This window comes from Panicum hallii, chromosome 5 (assembly GCF_002211085.1).
Source record: "Panicum hallii strain FIL2 chromosome 5, PHallii_v3.1, whole genome shotgun sequence".
Taxonomy (NCBI): domain Eukaryota; kingdom Viridiplantae; phylum Streptophyta; class Magnoliopsida; order Poales; family Poaceae; genus Panicum; species Panicum hallii.
Genome location: NC_038046.1, coordinates 50,601,053 through 50,620,979, shown reverse-complemented (window position 1 = coordinate 50,620,979; position 19,927 = coordinate 50,601,053). Strand labels below are relative to the sequence as shown.

The window sequence follows — 19,927 nt, the reverse complement described above, 5'->3', positions numbered from 1 at the left end:
AGCAACGAAGCATTTGATGCGAACGTGTGTTCGTTTCCTCGTCTCTAAAGTTTAGATCCGTCACATTAAAGAAAATTTTGCTATTTAGAAGTATTAAATAAAATTTATTTATAAAATTTTTTGCACAGATAGGTGCTAATTCGCGAGACAAATTTAATGAGCCTAATTAATCCATAATTTGCCACAGTGATGCTACAGTAATCATCCGCTAATCATGGACTAATATATCTCATTAGATTCGTCTCGCAAATTAACCCTGGGATTCTGCAATTAATTTTGCAATTAGACTTTATTTAATACTTCTAAATGACAAGATTAACACATGTAAACTTTTAGACAGTAAGAAACGAACGCACCGTCAGACATACATGTGCAGTGAGAGCTCGGCCCTCCAGAGTCCTGATTCAGTTCAGTGAACCTGTCCTGTCCAAACCGGCCCGGCCGGCCGCAAATTGAAGAGCAGCAGAGAGCTTGGGATCCCAACCTCGCAGCCCATACCTGCAAATGGAACGGAGCACTGGACGATGCAGTGAACCTGCCCTAGCTACCAAGGATGGCACGGCGATGCCACGGGTATGCTGATGAGCGACAGGCAGATGCCTTTCCTTTCCTTTAGGTGCTCTCTCCGGTGGGCCGGTGGCTACTTGCATCTTCTTCAGTTATCTTGTTGGGCACTGCGTCACTCTGATCGTGTAATCTGGGCTCGCACAAAGGCAAATCGACCAAGTTGGCCTTGTTTATGGTTTAATTACTAAGGTGATGACTGATGAGCCATGCCATCTGATCCAGTACGGCGGCAATTAAGAAAGTCCAATTGATCAGCCAATTCTTATCTTAACTATAGTTATTTAAGCTGCTCAAGATAGGAGTGGCAGCATAGGCTTAAAAATGATCGCTGAGGCTCTTTGAAACCAAAAAAAAAAACATCGGATCTACTTTTGGGCTTTATTTGAATTTTGTAATTTGGTGAGAACTTTGTTGCAAGAAATGAACACTCATAATTTGCCGATAGGAAACTTTACAATTTACACACTAATCCATCAACCCACGTTCATAATATTCGTCATATATGTTTGTGATCATTCATGGTATGATACTTACTTTCCTTTTTCATTTTGGTACCCAGACTTCATTGAGGAACTGAAATTGTGAATGATGCAAGACAACAACACTTGAATATTTATATTTTGGTTGTTTGGATTATTTTTTCACAAAGACAGGAGTGAGTAACTTAAATGAAAGTAGTGTAGATGTACTTTGGGTTTATTTTTCATAGTGTCAAAGCTACGTAAGTTATAAGACAGTATAGGAGTAATTTGCATTGGCTTCATATTTTCAACTTTCATAATGGCCGAACAACTAATTCAGATGATACAACGGCTATTGTTTGACAATGGTGATTAGAGTCCACCGATTGGTTTATGCATTTTTATGCGAACTTGAAATATTTCAACCTTATTAGAAAATATTTAGGTTAAAAAAGAAATCGCTCCCTTTTACAACTCAGACACTCACAACGCACGCACACTCACCCATATGAACACACGTACGCAAACCATACCTCTATTAGCATCTTTGAAGATTGAGCCAGCAAATCCTCAAGATTGACAAAGTCACCACATGCGTCTCGCTATCGACGGGAACGTCGGCTACCACGGAAAGCACAACGCCATTAAATCCTAAAAAATTCACTCCCATAGAAAGTCGAACTCAGGACCTGACGTGCTACCGAGGCTCTTATAGCCACTAAAGCTAAAGGCCCTTTTGCACAAAACTCTCCACATGGATGAACACACTCACAAATACAAACAGTTATACAACATTGGACGGGCATAACTTGATAATGATGAAGTTATTACGTACTATGGGCAATGTCGCGTAACAAAAAGAATATATTGTTTCATCTTAGAATAAATTCAGATAAATATGACATAACTTTAGTGCTTGATTCACCTAAAGAATCTTTAATTAATAGTACTAGTAGGAGAGACAAAAACAAATCATTGGTGAATTATATAACACCTGTCACCTACTGTTTATTGTTTTATTACTCAACTCCGTGGCATCTCAGCTCCGTTTTCCTTGACATCGTTTCCTCCACGACGAGGTTGACCCCCTTTTTTTCACCTTTCCGTTGCATTCCAGTTGTCCAGAAGCAAGCATGATTGACTCACCTTTCAGACATGAATTTTTTCTAGCTACAAGCGCTTGGCTGCCACCGTTTCGTATCATCCAACAACAAATATGCCAGTGGCCATGCGCCAACTTTTCACACTCTGCTCCCCAAAAAAGGACCCGTGTTGCAAGCTAGCACAGTAAGTTGGGATGTTAGGTTAAATCCTCCACACGCCATCATCTGACTGCATATCCTAAACTAATCCTTTTTTAGTTAACTAATCCTAGTAAACCTAGCTAGCATCCAATCCGTGAGCAAAGAAAAAAGAGCAGCAAATTAATTAAAGGGCACGCCTTTTAGACCACACGTCCGAATTTCCCCCAGAATGCCTCCTCGCTGTCGAGGCGCGAGGCGCCTCCCGGCGGTTTTGTGCCCGCTGCCGTCGACACACGTCCGGGGGGGAGCAGGGATCAGCCCACTAGCTCGCCGGCGATTCTATATACATTTGTCACGTATCTCCTACCATATCTAGGGCTATCGCTCGATCGCTTATTTAACTGGGGGTATTAGGTGGAAACGCACCGTTTGCTCAGAGGGAGACGAGTCAATGGATTTGTTTAGTCGGAGGACGAGATTACGGGTGATACGTTGAACCTAATACTGCTGTCTGATGCTGGATCCCCGGCCGGCCGGCCACCGTTGTTTTGGAAATGGACACCATCGCTAGTGATGAGCACAATGCTCAGTCAGCATGTGTTTGGTTTAGAAATTTTTAATTTTAGGGTTAGGTTGAACCGAGTTGTACCTAGTTCTTATTTGGTTGATGGGATAAGTTAGATCCAATTTTTTGTTTGGTTACAAGAATACAGATATGGATTGAGGTGGCTATTTTTAACACCGTTAGGACCTTCCTGTGGGACCCACGTGTCATTCTCTTCACCCTCTACCTTCTCTTCCTCTTCCTCTTCCCTCCTCTTCTTGCCCGCGCCATCTGCCCGCCACGCCGCGTGGGCCAGAGCCGTCCGCTCACCGCAGCCTACTTCGAGCTCGCCTGCGCTCTCGCCGCGCCGCTGCTGGCCGCGTCACGCCATTCCCCGTTGCTCCTCCACTGGAGGTGCGCCACCGGAGCCGGGCGCGGGCGAGCTGCCCCACTCCGCCGTGCTTTGCTTCTTTGTTGGAGCCGGCCGCGGGCGAGCGGCCCTGCCCTGAGCTCGCAGCGCCGCCACGCTCGCCTCCACCCGCTCCTCCACCGCCGCATCCCAACCTTGCCTGCGCTGCCGTCGCGCGCATCTCATCCACGCCTGCGCCGCTGCCGCCGCGTCCTGACCTCACTGCCCCCTGGCTGCTCATCCCCCGCACTGCCCGTGCTCTGCCTATCCGGTGCTGGAGCTTGCTTCCCCGCCCCGCGGCATGACCAAGAGCTGCTTTGAGGAGACGCCACTCAAGTGGGTTAGAAGTGGATCAGATTGATTCCTTCGTTTTTGGAGGACAAGATGAACCCGCATCTAGAGGGAATATTTCTCTTTGGGTCCATCCCAACCTACCTTCAATTACAACTAAACGTGGGTTGAAGTGTGTTGAATCCGTCTCGACCCACTTCGACCCACCATTCAAACACTACCTCAAAGTAGAACTCCTGCTGCCAGTGTGCTATACTTGTTTTTTTCTAGAATGTAGATCGTTTAATTTTAGTTATATCTAAAAAGTTAAATTTCTCTAATTTTGATGAGTTTATAAAAAAATACACCAACTACGACATGGAATCATTTTCATTAAGTCCATTAGGGCATTCAGTTGGTATTGTAAATATCACTATATTTTTCTTAAACCTTAGTTAAAGTTGGGATTTAGAATAAAATTAAGTCGACTTGTATATTTTTGGAACGAAGAGAGTATCAAAATATATAGGGACGTGTATACTCAAAATATATAGGGATATGTATGCACTGGTAACAAAAAAGTTCATGTGGTGAATCTATGTATCTTGTTAATTTTCGAAATAAATAATTTGGACATTAATTAGACCAGTTGGTCATGTAGCTGATGGATAAATTAAAGCCCTATGAGACGATGGCTGTCAACTTGCGTAGTAGCTTTAGTGCTACGTAGTATCCATATCCCTAATAGTATATGTGCGTTCGCTTTCCTTATGTGGGAGTTGATGGGCATCGCCAAATGAAGACGCATCTTAGGCTCCCTAGTTGGAGTACCGAATAATAAACCGCTCAACTTTTGGTTAATCATCCATTAACCGACGCGTCAATTATACAAAACTCTACTTCCCCCACAACTGGATCGCCTCTCATCAGCAGGGTCTCGAGCACGGTCAAGATCCACCCATTAAAATTTGTCTAGGGCATTCAACAATTAGGAGCCAGGGAAAAATTTCGCCCATCTTGTAGCCACTTGGAAAATTATTTTTTTCTTCCTCAGTCCCTTTCGTTCTTCACCACGCCTCATCTTTCTACGTACTCTTCTTCCTTCATTGGTGTCACTTCCACCACTAGTAATTGACGACATAGCCACGTTTCATTCTTTTACCCGACTCCTCACTCTCCTCCTTTTTCATGCTTCTTTGTTAGCATGTGGGAAAGACCCCCACGTAGCCTCATCATCTCATAGTGCTTGACTTCACCTTACCTCCTATACCTGGGTGTGATAATCAAACTTGGACCTCGAAACTCTACATACGTGTTGCCCAGGGTGTCCCTTCCTTTTGTATGTTATCTTTGTATAATTGAACATCAATTATGCAATACTAGTCTATCAATTCAAGCAGGAGTACGGACTAGTAATTTTAAAATACATCATTGTTATAAATTATAATTAAATAAGTGTGGAACCCACAACTAATCAAACTTGCTTATCTTTGCTCACCCTCTTAATCTCTCTCGTTCATCCATATTATAATCGAATACCAATAATACACCTCAGGTTGTGAATATATGACACTAGGACACCTTTATCGGTTCATTTTCCATACATATTCGCAGTTTTCTTATCTTTTACCCGAGCGTCATATATTTTTGTTACAAGCATAATGCTATACCTTAAGTTAGTTTTTCTATATTAACAGTGATAGAAGTGCGTAATTTAATCTAGAAGCATATATATGGGTACTTTGGGGTTTGTTTTTATAAAGACAAAGTAGCTAATTTAAATTACCATACTTTGCAAAAAATAATTTAGATGCATATTTAGGTCTTATTTTAGAATATGCTTAATACTGGTGGAGGTGGGTAGTTTAGATGCAAATTAGAAGGTTATTTTATATTCTTTTTTAAATATATGGTATATGTGCGTCTTATTTATAAATAAGAATTTTTTGATAGAAGTAAGAAGGGGAGGCCCCCATCTATTTTATGTAAGTTTTTATTTAATTCATGCATATTTTTAATTTATTCCGATGAGGGGTCGAACCTAGGTCTGCTAGATGCTACTCAGGTGCTCTAACCACTTGATTAATATTATCAGATTACTTTAGATTATTTTCATATTAACATATGTGGGTACTCTAGACATACATATAGAGAGTGGTTAGACCATTTTCATGTGGATAATTTTTAGAGAAAGAATGGAACCAACGAGATTAGATTCTATGGAGTTGACAGAAGGATGTTTCTGGTTTCTATGAGATGGGCGGGTGTCTTTGATTTTTATGATAATCTTTACTGTTCATCTTTTTTTCCTAACATGTCTCATGAGAATTAGCATAGAGCCTCTGAAAAGAATCAATATGTATGAGTAATACAGCCCCCTATGGTTCCCTCTCATTATCAAAATTTAGCACAGTCAAACACTGGATTTGGGCTCACTTTGACTAGGGCATTCAAGAAGTAAGAGCCAAATTTCATATCTTGCTTGTTTCGCTTTCATTATTACCACCTCTATTTTGCCAAATTTTGTAGGAAATAGTTCCTGCTCAGTTTGCTAGTGTAACCGCAATTTAGACAGTAGCACTGCCAGATCTGATTTCAACGGTCTAGATCAAAATAAACAGCACAGTGACTACAGTAGCAGTATTTGAATGGATGGCAACGTATGCGGCCCGTCCTATCGTCCCCGTTGTAGCAGAGAAAGCATGCGGACCTCTCCCAATCATGACAAGGTCGATCGAGGTATAGCCAACAATTTTCTGGCCACATCTTGGACTAAATAATGTTTTTTTTTGTTAAAGCACTACATTCTACTGGTATGTTTCTTGCGGCTAAAACTTCCATACAACCTTAAGCATTTTGACCATCGGGGCCAAATAATGTAGTTGAAAATTGAGTTTTAACTAAGCATCTCTTCTAAACATCCAATGTGCTATATTATTGTTGGTTAGAACAAAACCTTTACTTATCATCCACCGCGCAACGTGTTCCTTGTATAATTGTACTGTCGTTGTTGCCATTGATGCCTGAAGCTGAGCGAGTGAGCAAGCAAGCTCTTTCTAGGCTTATTATTGCCTCTAAAATCTCCATAAAAATGATCTCATTTTCCTCATACCCTTCTTCCCTAAATTTGGCCATGAATCCGTTGGACGCCGTCGTCCCATCCCATCTCTCCTCCAGCCTAACCCTGCATGATTGGTCCTAAACGTGCGCGACCGAACGCATGGCTCCCAATTATTGGAGCTCGATGGCTCCTAAATCCCCTGCCCCCCAAAAAAAACCAGAAAAATCGATAGCCAAAAACAAGCGGCATGGGACCAGAGTCGCTACAAACAAGGAGAGCGGCAAGAAAGGAAGAAAAACCACCTGCAATTTCCTCCCCTTAAATACTCTTCTCCTCCACTTGCAATTTTCCCTATTCCAATTTTTCTTTCGTCTTCGTCTCGGCACCAGCCTTCCTTCTTGGAAGCGAGAGAGGAGGAGGGGAGGGAGGAGAGGGAGGCACCGGTGAGCTCGGGAAGGCCCCACCCTTGCCTTCCCCCGGTCACTCACCACGCTCCCCTCTCACCAACTCTCTCTCTTATCTCCTTCCAAGATCCCACCTTTTTTTTTTGCCCCACCCATTCTCGCTAGGAGCATTCCTTGATCTTTCGCTCGCTCCAAGACGCCCATTCCAGCTCCGGAGATCCCATCTCGGGCACCTCCTGCGGTTTCCGAGCTCGAAGAGGCCCAATTCAGCTCGAATTCGAGCTGTTTCAGGCCGCTGAGCTCGAATCAATCCAAGAACAAGCGGCTCGGCAACAAGTGTCCTTGGCTCCCCCGATCCCCGGGCTTCGATTCGGTCGAATCCGACCTAATTTTATTGTTTTTTGTTCGCTCGCTGCGCTTTTCTTTTCTCCTTTCTGTCGCAAAGTGGGTTCCATCGCGTCACCCGCACGGCTCCTCCGATCGGGCGGCGAAAGAAAGCGGCACAAAAGGGATAAAAGGCGAGTTCTTGATGCGGTTTTGGTCGTAGCAGCAACAGCAACCCCACTGCTTGGTGGCTTCGCCTGCTGTTTATCCGCACGGAGCAGCGGGCTCCCCGGCAGCAGCAGCAGCAGCCGCGCTCTTCCCCACCGGCGCGCGCTGATGCTTGCCCTGCTCACCGCCTTCGTCGTTGCCTGCCTGCTCTTCCTGTCCAAGCCATGCGCGCGTGACATGAGATTGTTCCTAGCCTCCCTGTTCCAGCAACTCGCGCTCTCGCTGCTCGGATTCCTGGCAGGCCTCCGCCTGCTCGGCGGCGTCGCGGCCGCCCCGGAGACCATGCCGCTCATGCCATCCTTCAAGAGGAAGCGGGCGGCGGCAATGGTGGAGAATGTGGAGGAGGTCCCAGCCGCCGCCGGTGAGCCGTCGGTGCTCGACCTGCCCGAGCTGGCCATCGATTGCATTCTCGAGAGGCTGCCGCCGGCGGAGCTGCGGAACATGGCCGCCGTCTGCCGCTCCATGCGGGAGCGCTGCCGCAGCGACCACCTCTGGGAGCGCCACATGTCGGAGAAGTGGGGCCGCGTCCTGGGGCGCGCCGCCAGGGACGAGTGGAGGGCGCACCTGGCGTCCGCCAGCGAGTCTAGCGCCGCGGGCTCCGTCTCGGGCGGCGGCGGCAAGCGCCGGAGGTGGCTTGCCGCGCTGTCCTGCGTCTGTCCGGTGGTGTCCTGGATGCGGCCCAGGGCAGACAGCGGCAAGTCCTCCGGCCCAATGTTGGACGATTCCATCATGTCGTGGTATCTGTCCATGGAAAGCGGCAAGTTCTGGTTCCCGGCTCAGGTTTACAACCGCGAGGTATCATCCCATGTCTTGTCAGTTACTAGCAGTTTCTTTATTGCAAAGCGTGCTAATTAGCACTCCTTATTTGTGCTCACTAGTGCTAATTGCTGACCAGTTAATGTCCAATTGCCAGAATAAACTTGTAGGGAAATCTTTAGGCCTTAAATTGGTTGAATAGACTTGCTTCTTCGGTCCAGCTGAGCTGAATCTAGACGGCTTCATCAGCCTGCAATGCTGGCTTACATTAATTTCCCCTTTTGAGGCCTGTTACATGCTATGCTGGCTTTACATATGTGTTCATATTGACTATTCCGTCATGTTTGTTGAAGCAAATCCTGAAGCTTCCTTTCTGTTTTGCAGCATGGCCATGTTGGGTTCATGATGTCATGCTATGATGCAGAGCTCAGCTACGATTACCATTCCGACACATTCCGTGCAAGGTATTACTAACTTGTCTGTTTTTGCCCCCTTGATGGCCAGAAAGATTGTGTTTATGTTCTGATGATTGTGTGATGAACACATAGAACCTAGAATCAAGATTATCTTTACCCACTGAAAAATTGCTCGTTCAAATTGCCTCTCTGACTCTAAAAATGATTGATGTGCCAGGTATCCACCACACGGGCGACGAACTGTGGTCTTGGAGGACGGGGTGCAATGGGACAGGGTCAGGGCACCGCCTGTCAACACTCTTGCACATGACCTACATGCCTCTGACTGCCTACATGAACTCCGGCCTGGCGACCATATTGAGATTCAGTGGAGAAGGAACAAAGAATTCCCATATGGTATGTTCCCGAGCACCCAACAATGAAATGCTTGCTTTAGGCTGTGCCAGTGGAATCATTGAACACCGCCATATGGCATCCATATGTCATATGATAATCTTTTCAGATAGTGGCGAGGAGTATTTTACCAGTGGATAGTGTGTTCATTCATGCATTTCTATGTTTGGCAGGCTGGTGGTATGGAGTTGTTGGCCACTTGGAGTCATGTGATGGAAATGAACACTTTTGTCGGTGTCATTTTAGTGGTGAGGATATCTTTAAGCGAAATAGCTAATTTATTGACTTGATTAATAATTACAAAAGTTGTTGCATGCACATCTGCTGTTGGTAGCCATGAACATGCCTGCATGCCTGCAAAGTCTAAAGAACATTATTATAAAACAAAATCATGGTCTCAGACTCATTTTACACATTCATTTTAGAAAGCAAAATGGTCAATTAAGACATGTAATATATGTTTGACCTTAAGTTTGCAGAGGTTTGTACACTCTGTTTTCTACTAAATAAAATGGACTACCATTTTTTAATATGATTATGAAAACAGCTGGCTTTAGATATGTATGCAAATATTCGACATATTCGATTCTGTGACAAATCATCTATTTTAGGCACTAAACTTTCATTTGTTGGTTTAAAATTGATTTATCCATAGGTCAGCATCACATGTTCTGAAATCTGAATAAAATCTAGTGTTAGACGCGTGTAGGATGTTTCATGTAAAGAATCACAATCTTTGCAGCTAAAATAAATGGGATATCAAATTGTTGTTGCTGATCCATTCCTTCTGTATGAATAAAAAATATTTTTCATTTAAAAGTAGTTGAACTCAAATATCTTGTTAACATGCATTTTGCACGGATTGGATACCACTTGAGATTATTGTTAGTTAACAGAAGCATGAAAATGCATTGAAGTACTAGTAATTCATTTGAGGCCTTTTGTTTTTATGCTCTACTATTGCTACTTTGAAATAACCTAACTCTTTATTATGTTGCAGATACCGTTGTGCTGGAGTTCAATCAATACACGCACGGCTCAAGATGGAGGCAAGCATTGGTGAACAGGAAGGACCACAGGGAAGAGGGCAACGAGGGTGACGGGTTCTACGGTGGGTTAAGGAAGCTCCGCAGCAAGGATGACATCTCCAAGTGGAGGCAGCTGTGGCCAACAGACATCCTGGAGTAGCAAAGAAGAGACTATTTCGTCACCGCCATTCATCAGATTGCTCAATTGACGCACCTTCCATTGACCATTGCTGTGCTCTGTGGACGGCCACTTCCTCTGTCGCGCTGTTGTACACGGGTTAGAACATGAGGTGACAAACAAATCTGGTAGCTGGACACGGGTGTAAACTCATACCATCAGGCATGGACGGCCGCACGGTCGCAGACTGCTCCCTATTCATGGGGCTGTAAGCATGCAATGAGCCTCCAGCCAGTGTGTGCACCTGTGGCCTGCGCCTTTGCCTGCTGTTGTAGCTGTAGAACAGAAAGATCAAATGTAAATTACATTTTTTAGCTCAGATTCATGACAGATTGGTACACCGTGGCTCGCAATTTTCCTTTTTGGCGTGCGTTTGAATTTTTTGCTGGGCCATGAAAGATTCTGACGTTCTTGTTGCCAGGTGTGTGACACATTGGGGCCATGTCTTATGTCTCCTCTTCAAGCGTCTGGGATCTTTCCAGTTACAATTGTCTGTTGTACAGATGAATTTGAACTGGAGCAATTTTGGGGACTAATGCTCGTAGTTTATGTTGCTTTTTTTTATTGAGATTCTGATCTGAATATCTGATGGAGAAATAGGTGCCACAGTTAGTCGTAAAATCCTCAGCTTATCGAAATGCCAAAATTTCTTATGGGCCTTCAAGTAACCTGCTAGACCGGTTGACGCATCTGGCCCAGAAAGAAAGGGGTCCATGTGTTGTTCACATCGCATCTTTTTCCTGTTCGCAATCACATTCACGCCCAAGCTACCCAATCTTTAAAAAAGATAAAAAATCTATTTTTTGCGAAAAAAATCTATTACTATCTGGATAATTTACTTTGTCCCTTTATATACTATTTAATAAAATTTCTACTTGTTTTCCTCTACAGGATATTAAACTAGCCAATCTAACCCTCTAATCAAATTTGTCTTTTCTATTTTCTTTCTCGTGGTTGAGTTTTTTAGTTCAAATTGGTGGGGAAGTGATGAAATCTTACCATATGTAGTGGCATGTTTTTTTTTTGGATAAAGGAGTATGAAGTGACACGCACACGAATTGAATCTTGAATCACCTGAACCTTCGTTAAAACACATGGAACAAATCGAGGGACTGCGCAAACAGTAGTAGAAGTGTAGAACATTACACTGCGTTGCAGATAAACTTCGCAAATGTTTTACTGCCAGAACCAGGCAAAGTGCTCCAACACGCACAAACGTACAAAACGGAGGCTAGTCATGTATGATGTTCCTCTGCTCGTAGTCTCTGATATAAATAAGGGAAAAAAAAGGAGAGATGTCACAGCGGTATGTACGAATCTCTGCTTCTACTGCATCTTCGCAAACACATGGCCATCGTCGTCGTAGCGGGGAAAAAACATCGATCAGTCTTCCAGTCTCCTCCTACGCCCTCGCCGTCCAGCCGGTCGCGGACTGCGCCGCTGCCCCCGAGCCGCCGGCGAAGCAGCTACCGTGGACCTGAAGAGGAGGGGAGCACGGCGGCCTCATCGTCAGGTCCGCCACCGTCCTGTCGATCGCGTTCGTCCCGCGCTCCGGGGGGCAACCTGCTGCTGCTGGGGCACTGGGTGCCAGCCGAACAATCAGGTGTCAGGATATATGAGGAAACAAACGATAAAACATAATCAGATTCAGAGCGACGAGACATGAATCAGGGATTTACCTGGACGCAGTGCCCTCAGCTGCTCGCTGAACGCTCTGCCTGCTGGGGCCGCTGCACCGGGGGGCTTTCGATGAGCATTCAGCCAGCCTGAAGAAGGCGTCCCTGAAGCAGATCCGCGTCTTCTTGGTCAGCTTCAGAGCAAACACGTTTCGCGGTTTCAGACAAGTACGGAGAGATGCAGGTTTTCAGTGAAAACAGGTAGTGACATTTGTTCTCGTGCCTCCTCACTGAAGAACGTACCTGGAACACCACGTCCTCGAGTTCCTCGAGCACCAGCGCCTCGAAGCCCCTCGGGCTCTCGTCATGAGCAAACGACCTGCTCCTCTTCGTCGTGCCCATCCCATCCTGCAATGCAATGTTCATTCAGAGCTCATCAGCACAGCCTGCTTTCAGCCAGTGTAAATACTGTGTGGATGGATGGGCATCACTCTCACCTTATCCATGGACGGGGTATCCGCTAGCACCTCCTCGCTGTTGTTCGGCTCCGCGTCCTGCAGGTCGTGGCTGAACAGAGGGAAGCCGCAGGTGTCCATGGTGTCCACCCCGTTCCGGTCCAGCTTCGCGTCCTGATCCTCCGACGAATTCCCAGTGAGCACGCCGCTGAGCATGTCCTCGTAGGAGAGGAGCCGGTGCATGGAGTCTGGGAACATGTCCAGCGCCTCGAACGGGGTATCCATCCGCCGCATCTCCTCATCCGAGAACTGGCTCCTGCGAATGCACATTCAGCACGGCACGGATCATCCACAGTCAAGCCATGTCGCTGATGATGAACACTGAAGAATGCAAGAACAATCTGAGGGTTCAGCTGGTAGTGCTGTGGTGAGCATACAGGAAGATGTCGTCGGTTGGGTGCGTGCACTGATGCGGCTCCAGTGGCGCCGGGACAGATTGCTCCTCTGAACACGCGGTGGCGGCTGTGTTCTGATCGTCGGAGGAGCTGAAGCTCCACAGCGACCAGCCGGCGCTCTGGTTCTCGAAGAACTCGTCCCCGGCCAACAACGCGCTTCCACTCTGTGGCAACGGATACCACGCCATGGTGCTCATCTGAAGAAAAAAAAGGGAGGCGCGATTAGCACCACCTGAATTCCATCTCGACAAACAACTTTACATAAAAAAAATCAGAACCTGATCAGGAAGCCTATCTATTTTGACAGGGCGTTGTTCTGAACAAAAAAAAAAGGCGGAGAACACAAACAGCTAAGCAGCAAATGGAGACATTGTTGAAATTAACAGTGTATGATGAGGAAGGAGAGGACCTACAGTAATCTTTTTCGCTTTCCAAAAGAAAGCACAGCATGGTTTCGATTTCCAAAGGAGAGCACAGAAAGAATGAAATGCTCAAGTAACAGAGCAGACGAAACAGCAGCACAGTAAAGCAGCTTGCAAAACCTTGGGATGTTACGATTTACGGTTCCTAGTTGGGATCAGAATCAGCAAGATCAAACCGACGGTAGCAGTTACTTTGCAACAAGCAGATCACAACCCCTTCCATTCTCAGCAAGCACACAGGAGATCGAGATCCGGATCAATAGAGCCGCAAAACAAGTCAGAGTAGCTCACTCAACCTTCATAAAATCTTCTTGTGTAAACCAAAACATGCTCCATAAAAGGATCACTCTTTCAGTAACAATCAAGCGCGTTCTTTTCAAAGGAAAGCCGAAAGCACAGCACGAACGGAATTGCTAAGTTTAACAGAGCAGATGGAGCAACAGCACAGTAGAGCAGCTTGAAAAACCTTGGGATATTACGATTTAGGGGCGGTTCCTAGTTGGGATCATAATAAGCAAGATCAAACTACGATAGCACCTATACTTAACAACAGGCAGATCAGCAGCCCCACTCCACCGTCCATTTTCAGCAAAGCACAAAGGAGATCGAGATCAAACAAAGTCGGAGTAGTCGAATAGATCACTCAACCTCCAAAAATTTCCTCCTTTAAAATTAAAAAGTATAATCCATTAGAGTTGAGAACCACTTCTCAGTATTAATCAAGTGCGTTCTTTATTCAGACGTTATCTTGCTAAACGTCAGAAACTAGTGTTGGCGCACAACTACACAGAACACAGATCTGTTTTTTTTTTTCCAGAAAGAATCGCATAAAAAAGAGGAACAGAAGAGTACTTTCAAAGAAGGATTGAGCAACCTTGGATGGAGAGGAATTTCACATGAACAAAGCAAGCAAAAATTCGAGCGAACAGAACTCACGCAGCAACTCGCACGCGGCAGCTGAATCCTCGTCGCCTCCGTCACGCCGTCCTCGGCTTCGAGACCCCCGGAAGCGTGCAGAACAGCCGCCGCCGCCGCCGCCCCCGCCGCTACTTGTAAATTGTTGTGGCTGCAGAGGGAAGAACTCAAGAAGCTATGCCAGAAGACGGAGGAGGAGAACCGAGAACCTGGCTGTTCTCTCTGCTCCCCGGAGTACTTAAGCCACTCTACCCCACGGCGGGCGTGTGGGCCCGGGGAGCGCCGCGGCCCCACATGGCATCGACCGACGCGGGCCCCACGAGGTCGGCCGGGCGAGCTGCGCGTGAGCCAGCCGAGCCCCCACCCCAGGCCGACAGGGAGAGGGGGGAGGAAAGGGGAGGGATCGTGTGGCTGCGAGTCCATGGCGGTCTGGCGGAGGCTGGTGGCCAGCGTTATCTAAATCTCGGCTGCGGCATCGCCACGTCGGCACGGGGCCCCAGCGGATCTTTCCCGGGAGCGGACCGGGCCTCCTGGCCCCACCCCTGGCAAGCGTGGTGGCCCGCCTCGCCGCGATTGGGTGGGCTGGCCCGTGCCGCCTGTCGACAGGGTGGTGGTGTCTGCCCCCTGGCCCGCGCTCCGCCGATCTCATCCCCGCCGGCTGCGCGGCTTTCCTCCGCCGCTGGTCGGCCGGCGTCCTGCCTGCGGGATCGAATCAGTGGCTGTGGTTTATTGCTTGATTTTCTTTTTCGTTTTCTTCTTTGTGTGTAGAGACCGATGCCAGGTCGCCCAATTTGTGGACGCTGTCAGGAGCGCTTTCCGAATCGGTTGCGGTAGCACCACTGCCTGCAGTAGAGATTAGAGAGATTGCGTGTACTGACGGAATTTCCTCCTTTTCTTTTGTTTGTTTTTCTGAGATGGGACGATGATGAACTTTTTTTTTTTGTGCCAAGACCGGACTTGTCCTTTAAAGTTGCGTTAAATTTTGTTAAATTTTTTTTCTTGTGTCTTCCACCGTTTCGGTTACACCAATAAGCAGACCAAGTACAAAACAGTCTAGACCTGCCACGCTATTATGATATTCTGGTCTTCATATCTTGTGAAGATGATCTGCATACGCTCTGCTTGACTGAACCGGAAGATTGCAGAAAAGATACTACTGCAAAGTGCTTCACATCACATCACAAACATGATTCCACTAAGCCTACAACAAAACATCACAATTTCACCACGAGCATAAACCACAAACCACAGATAACCATTAACTGAAGTACTGAACCATTCGATAATGGTTTAACATTTGCTGACGATTTTTAACTTTTAAGTATACTGATCAACACACGCTCAGCTTCTTCGGCGTCAAAGCAAGGAGCAGAAAGCAGGACCGAAACTAAATGGTATCATCAGAACGATGATACAGCAGCAGCAGTAATAGCATCTCCCAAGAGACAAGAGAATAAGCAGCCGCAGCAGGAGCCTCGGCTCAGACTGACAGTAGCTTCTTCGCAGGCGAGTAGAGCGAGACGGCGCCGAGCTTGGGGTGGGAGTACTTCTTGTACACCGCCTTCTGCTTGCCTTCTGGTGCCAGGGCGTGGAAGCTCATCAGGCGCCTCGCACAGTCCCTGTGGTGTTTCCATCATCCCAAACAGACAAGAATTAATCTCCCAGTCATCAGCCAAAAGAAAGAACAGTACACACTCCTATACCGTTAGAAATATTCAGTACGACTGATAGTGGAGAACTACTATCATCCGAAAGAAAACAACAGTACATACTCACTAAAAGGAAACAACAGTGTTCCATCATCCCAAATAGATAAGAATTAATCTCCCATACTCATGAGCCAAAAGAAAGAACATCACACTCCTATATTTTTAGAAACATTCAGTATGACTGGCAATGGAGAACTTCTAGTGAATCACTGAAGGAACAAAGCATGTATCAACAGATTGCAAGTTGGTGAGTGGGGCTGCTGGTTACTGTAACAGATGCTCTTATTCTGATGATCATCATATCTTTTAGCACGAGCAATTCAGTAAAGAGCAATGACTTTGGACATTTGGTTAGCATGTCATAATCATAGTTCAAACTTCAAACTTCCGAGGCTGCCCAATGCCCCAATCAACTCAACTTACCAATCTATGCTTCAGATGATCAGATTAGGATCAAATTTTTTCGCCAAGTTCAAGTCATGAAGATGACATAAAAGATAAAGGGGCAGCAGACCCAGAAGCGTGCAAATCTCAACAATGAATTAACGGGCTTAGTTTGTACAATGCAAATTCATTGGTTACTAATTTTATATCAGAATAGCATGTTAATCAAATTTCAGACTTCAACTGAAACGCAATCTACTCGAACTTACTAATCTTATTATTCAAACAAGAATCAGACTTCAATGGCAAGTTCAAGTCATGAGGAGGACATACAGTAATTGTGGCTCAGTTAAGCCAGTGTGATACTCCAGAATATCAGTCCACAGTGGATTCATTTCAAGAGTACTTCTAGCAGCATAGACAACAGCAGCTGCGGTCACTGATGGACGGTAAATCAGCATTGTGTACTGAACCAATGCAAGCTCAGAGTAGAAGAATGCCATGTTTTCAAGCTGCACCAGAAATAGGAATTTTTTTTTTGATAATTACACATCAATGTGTAAATAAATGTGGTGCTAAAAACATTACTATACCTTTTTGTCACCCCTAGCAGCTTTCAGATACCGGACGATGAACATGTACATTGTTGGAACTGTCAAGTTCCAGTGGAGCTTGTCCAGGATTGCCTTCTCCTTGGACAGAACCTGGTCTCTGCTGAAGGCATTGTCACATAGGCACAATAAATCCTTAACCTGTAAACATTGTTGCATTGTGTAAGTTATACAAGAATGGAACTCACATGTTTGGAAGCACAAACAGACAACATCAATGTTAAGAACCCTACCAGTGGAGCCCATATTTCCTCATACTTGGACGCTATCAACATGGCACTTACGCCGACAAGCTGTAGCTCCTTTCTTGGCACATTCTCCATGGATAAGTACTGATCGATGATGTACACTGTCAAGTAAAGTGTCTCTGGCATCAGTGTAAGCCTGTGGTGTACTTCAATGATCCAATCAACAAGGATAGCTCTCATCCTCTCATTGATCTCAGCCTGCGAGCTCATGTAGGTGCTGAGAGGCAGGCAGGTACCCTGAAGAAGCAACAATGCAGCAAAAGAACAATGGTCAGAAGTGGTCATATTAACGATCCAATTAATCAGCAATGAAGCAAGAAAATCATTGTTGCTTCAGTTTTCTTATAAAGCAAAAACAAGATCACCTCAGTACTCTTGTAGAATCTGTAGATGTCCTCAACATATTCAACCACAGCAAGCTCATTGGTAGCATCAGGGGCATCAATGTCAAATGCATGTGCATTCTTCGAGCTGGAGATTACCCCATCAGAAGCCTGTGTTCAGATAAAAAGTTACTCAGACATTAGTGTTGGAAAAGAAATAGAGAAAGAAAATGTTGAGCTTAGAATTCAGCTTGCGTTCATACCCTGCTGCAAGTTGTCAGGATATCAGTAAGGGTTGGTACCCTCCTTGCAATTCTCTGGCCTCCTGAGACTTTGGTTTTCTTCTCCCTCTCGGAGTCTGAACTTATCACAATGACTTCGGGCTTCACTTTACTCCGCTCCTTCAGCTTGACTGCTTTTCCATTCCTGTCAGATGCAGCAACCAGTGGCTTTTGACGATTTACAGGAGCCGGACATCCGTTGATAAGATTGCCGACATCACCAAGCACTCGCCGGCTTCTTGCTGCTACCTGAGGGATTGCTTTCCTACAGTTCTTAACTGGTACAACGACTTGCTTCTGATGGTTTGCAAGAGCAGGTTGGCCATTGATAAGGTTGCCGACGTCGGCAAGCACCCTACGGCTTCTTGTCACAGCTTGTTGTGGAACCGTCGCCATTGGCCTCCTGACGAGCCTGGCCGCATCTGATCACACAAGAAGTGAATTAGCAGAGACGATCATAGCACCAAAAATATACGAGGGACAAAGCAACGAAACACTACACCATTGTTATAGAAGTGACAATCTGAAGGAAAAGTATATAAAATCTAGCAAAAAGAAAACCCTCCCTTTTGCTATTTACAACTATTCAGTATTCACCATCACCACAGAATTATGGATAGACTTGACAGCTAAGATCCACACCCACTATGCATGTTCAGATCAAGATCACGTTACAAAAATACTCCATTACAGTACTAATTAAGATTGAATCGGCAAGCCCAATAATAGAAATCAACAAAGGGAGATTTGGAATAGACGTGCATATGAACTAAGTGGTTGAAAAGAAGAAATCTTTATTGCGCAAACAGGATAAGAATCCTATCGAAGCTACTCTGACAGAAGCAAAGCAGCGATTCTGCAAACTAACAAGGAAACCCGCAAGCAAGAACAACACAAGGTGTAATCAAACCGACGACCCGTCGCGGCAGCCAATAAAGAATATTGGTCATGTCAATTCCAGAACAATCCACCCGATCAATTTAAGAAATCGTACAGCGAAAGACCGAATCCGGACCTTCTAATTGCGGATCAAGGAGTTCAATCCATCAGGTAGAAGAGAAAACATCTTTCCCCAAAAAGGGCGCTGCCTTTACGACGAAATAAGGACAGGATCCCCAAACAGAACCATACCAGAGCAGCGACGTGACAGCATAATCGCCCAAGAACACCCCCTCGTCTCCCATGCCACGGAGACAAAGAAAGAACCGACGATTATCGCCATGCGCCAATCGAACCCGCACGAGAGATTCAAGAAACTTACAAGCGCAGCAGCATCCAAGACCCCATCCTGCTCCTGCTACCCTATCCCCCAACCATGGTCGTTGAATCACCGAACCAACCAGCAAAAGAATCAAACCAAACAAGACGGCGGAACCCGCCGAGGAATTGCGTCGTCGGGAAACTCACCGATCCTCTGTTCCTGCCTCTTGGACGCCATGGCCGTCGTCCTCGAGGAGCAGTCCAGCAAACCCTTGCGCGGCCTCCTCCTCCCTTCGAATCCTTCTCTCTCTCTCTCTCTCTCTCTCTCTCTCTCTCTCTCTCTCTCTCTCTCTCTCACGTTCTTGGGGGTTCGGCGAACACGAGGTGTGGCAAAGAAGGAAGCAGGAGGCACCGAGCTTTGTAGGCGTTGGGTTTGGGCGGCGGGGGGATTTCTCCCCAACGGTCGAATTTTTATTAATGGAAATCGGTCTCGCGATGGCGCTCAGATCGGTGATGGATGGCCGGGATTGGCTGCTCCGAATTTTTTAGCCGTTTGGATGGAGCGCGTAAAAGATATTTTCTGTGTCTGCCTTCGATTCTCCTAGTCGACGACAATGTTTTTAGTAGAAATGAAATTGGGAAATATAATATTGAAATATGCAAGAAAATTACTTTATTTTGAATTGGACACAAGAATCAGAAGAGAGAGAATGTGGAAAATAATTCATGTTACAAATCCTTCCGGGAATCTCCACGACTCCACGGGACCAGCAATTTTACCGTACCATAATAATAGATATATACCTATTTAAATGCTCCGTCAAAACTTTTTTTATCTTTCATTCTGAAATAGCTTTTTAATGCCTTTTTCTGATTATGTGATTTTTTTCCTTTTATCATTGGGATCGTGCTAGACACATGATGCTCACATTCCACATGGTTATGACTGTAGACTCTTTACGACGCATCTACTAATACCATAACATTGTGACGGCATTAGCTAGCATAATGGGGGGCTATCGTGG

At 45.8% G+C, this 19,927-nt stretch overlaps 3 protein-coding genes across 5 annotated transcripts; 1 reads left to right on the top strand and 2 right to left on the bottom strand.

Annotated features, from left to right (window-relative positions):
- Positions 1 to 6,878: 6,878 nt before the first annotated feature.
- Positions 6,879 to 10,699, top strand: LOC112894239 (F-box protein At2g26850-like). The gene is made up of 5 exons (XM_025961880.1): positions 6,879 to 8,307; positions 8,653 to 8,732; positions 8,902 to 9,080; positions 9,251 to 9,325; positions 10,078 to 10,699. Exons 1-5 carry the CDS (start codon positions 7,621 to 7,623, stop codon positions 10,263 to 10,265), a joined length of 1,209 nt encoding a protein of 402 aa, XP_025817665.1. The 5' UTR covers positions 6,879 to 7,620; the 3' UTR covers positions 10,266 to 10,699.
- A 726-nt stretch (positions 10,700 to 11,425) lies between these two features.
- Positions 11,426 to 14,584, bottom strand: LOC112895323. 2 transcript variants are annotated; one of them, XM_025963271.1, is made up of 6 exons: positions 14,168 to 14,584; positions 12,792 to 13,006; positions 12,397 to 12,670; positions 12,203 to 12,307; positions 11,963 to 12,093; positions 11,426 to 11,863 (listed from the first exon to the last, which is right to left on the bottom strand). In XM_025963271.1, exons 1-6 carry the CDS (start codon positions 14,567 to 14,569, stop codon positions 11,686 to 11,688), a joined length of 1,305 nt encoding a protein of 434 aa, XP_025819056.1. In that variant the 5' UTR covers positions 14,570 to 14,584; the 3' UTR covers positions 11,426 to 11,685. The 2 variants fall into 2 exon arrangements, 1 of the variants encoding a protein (XP_025819056.1); XR_003229177.1 differs by having other exon boundaries at positions 11,721 to 11,863; positions 11,963 to 12,064.
- A 796-nt stretch (positions 14,585 to 15,380) lies between these two features.
- On the bottom strand, positions 15,381 to 19,252 carry LOC112894112 (cyclin-B1-3-like). 2 transcript variants are annotated; one of them, XM_025961722.1, is made up of 7 exons: positions 19,110 to 19,252; positions 17,685 to 18,124; positions 17,464 to 17,592; positions 17,084 to 17,335; positions 16,833 to 16,991; positions 16,573 to 16,751; positions 15,381 to 15,765 (listed from the first exon to the last, which is right to left on the bottom strand). In XM_025961722.1, exons 1-7 carry the CDS (start codon positions 19,138 to 19,140, stop codon positions 15,627 to 15,629), a joined length of 1,329 nt encoding a protein of 442 aa, XP_025817507.1. In that variant the 5' UTR covers positions 19,141 to 19,252; the 3' UTR covers positions 15,381 to 15,626. The 2 variants fall into 2 exon arrangements, with proteins under 2 accessions (XP_025817507.1, XP_025817508.1); XM_025961723.1 differs by lacking the exon at positions 16,573 to 16,751.
- Positions 19,253 to 19,927: the final 675 nt, after the last annotated feature.

Coding starts and splice junctions, on each gene's coding strand:
- LOC112894239 (XM_025961880.1), top strand. CDS start 7,621: ATGCTTGCCCTGCTCACCGCCTTCGTCGTTGCCTGCCTGCTCTTCCTG. Junction 8,308..8,652: donor CTCAGGTTTACAACCGCGAG/GTATCATCCCAT, acceptor TCTGTTTTGCAG/CATGGCCATGTTGGGTTCAT. Junction 9,081..9,250: donor GAACAAAGAATTCCCATATG/GTATGTTCCCGA, acceptor TATGTTTGGCAG/GCTGGTGGTATGGAGTTGTT.
- LOC112894112 (XM_025961722.1), bottom strand. CDS start 19,140: ATGGCGTCCAAGAGGCAGGAACAGAGGATCG. Junction 17,336..17,463: donor GATTCTACAAGAGTACTGAG/GTGATCTTGTTT, acceptor TTGCTTCTTCAG/GGTACCTGCCTGCCTCTCAG. Junction 16,752..16,832: donor CTGCTAGGGGTGACAAAAAG/GTATAGTAATGT, acceptor TTTCTGGTGCAG/CTTGAAAACATGGCATTCTT.
- LOC112895323 (XM_025963271.1), bottom strand. CDS start 14,569: ATGGACTCGCAGCCACACGATCCCTCCCCTTTCCTCCCCCCTCTCCCT. Junction 13,007..14,167: donor TGCCGCGTGCGAGTTGCTGC/GTGAGTTCTGTT, acceptor TTTTTTCTTCAG/ATGAGCACCATGGCGTGGTA. Junction 12,094..12,202: donor TCGAGGACGTGGTGTTCCAG/GTACGTTCTTCA, acceptor TTTGCTCTGAAG/CTGACCAAGAAGACGCGGAT.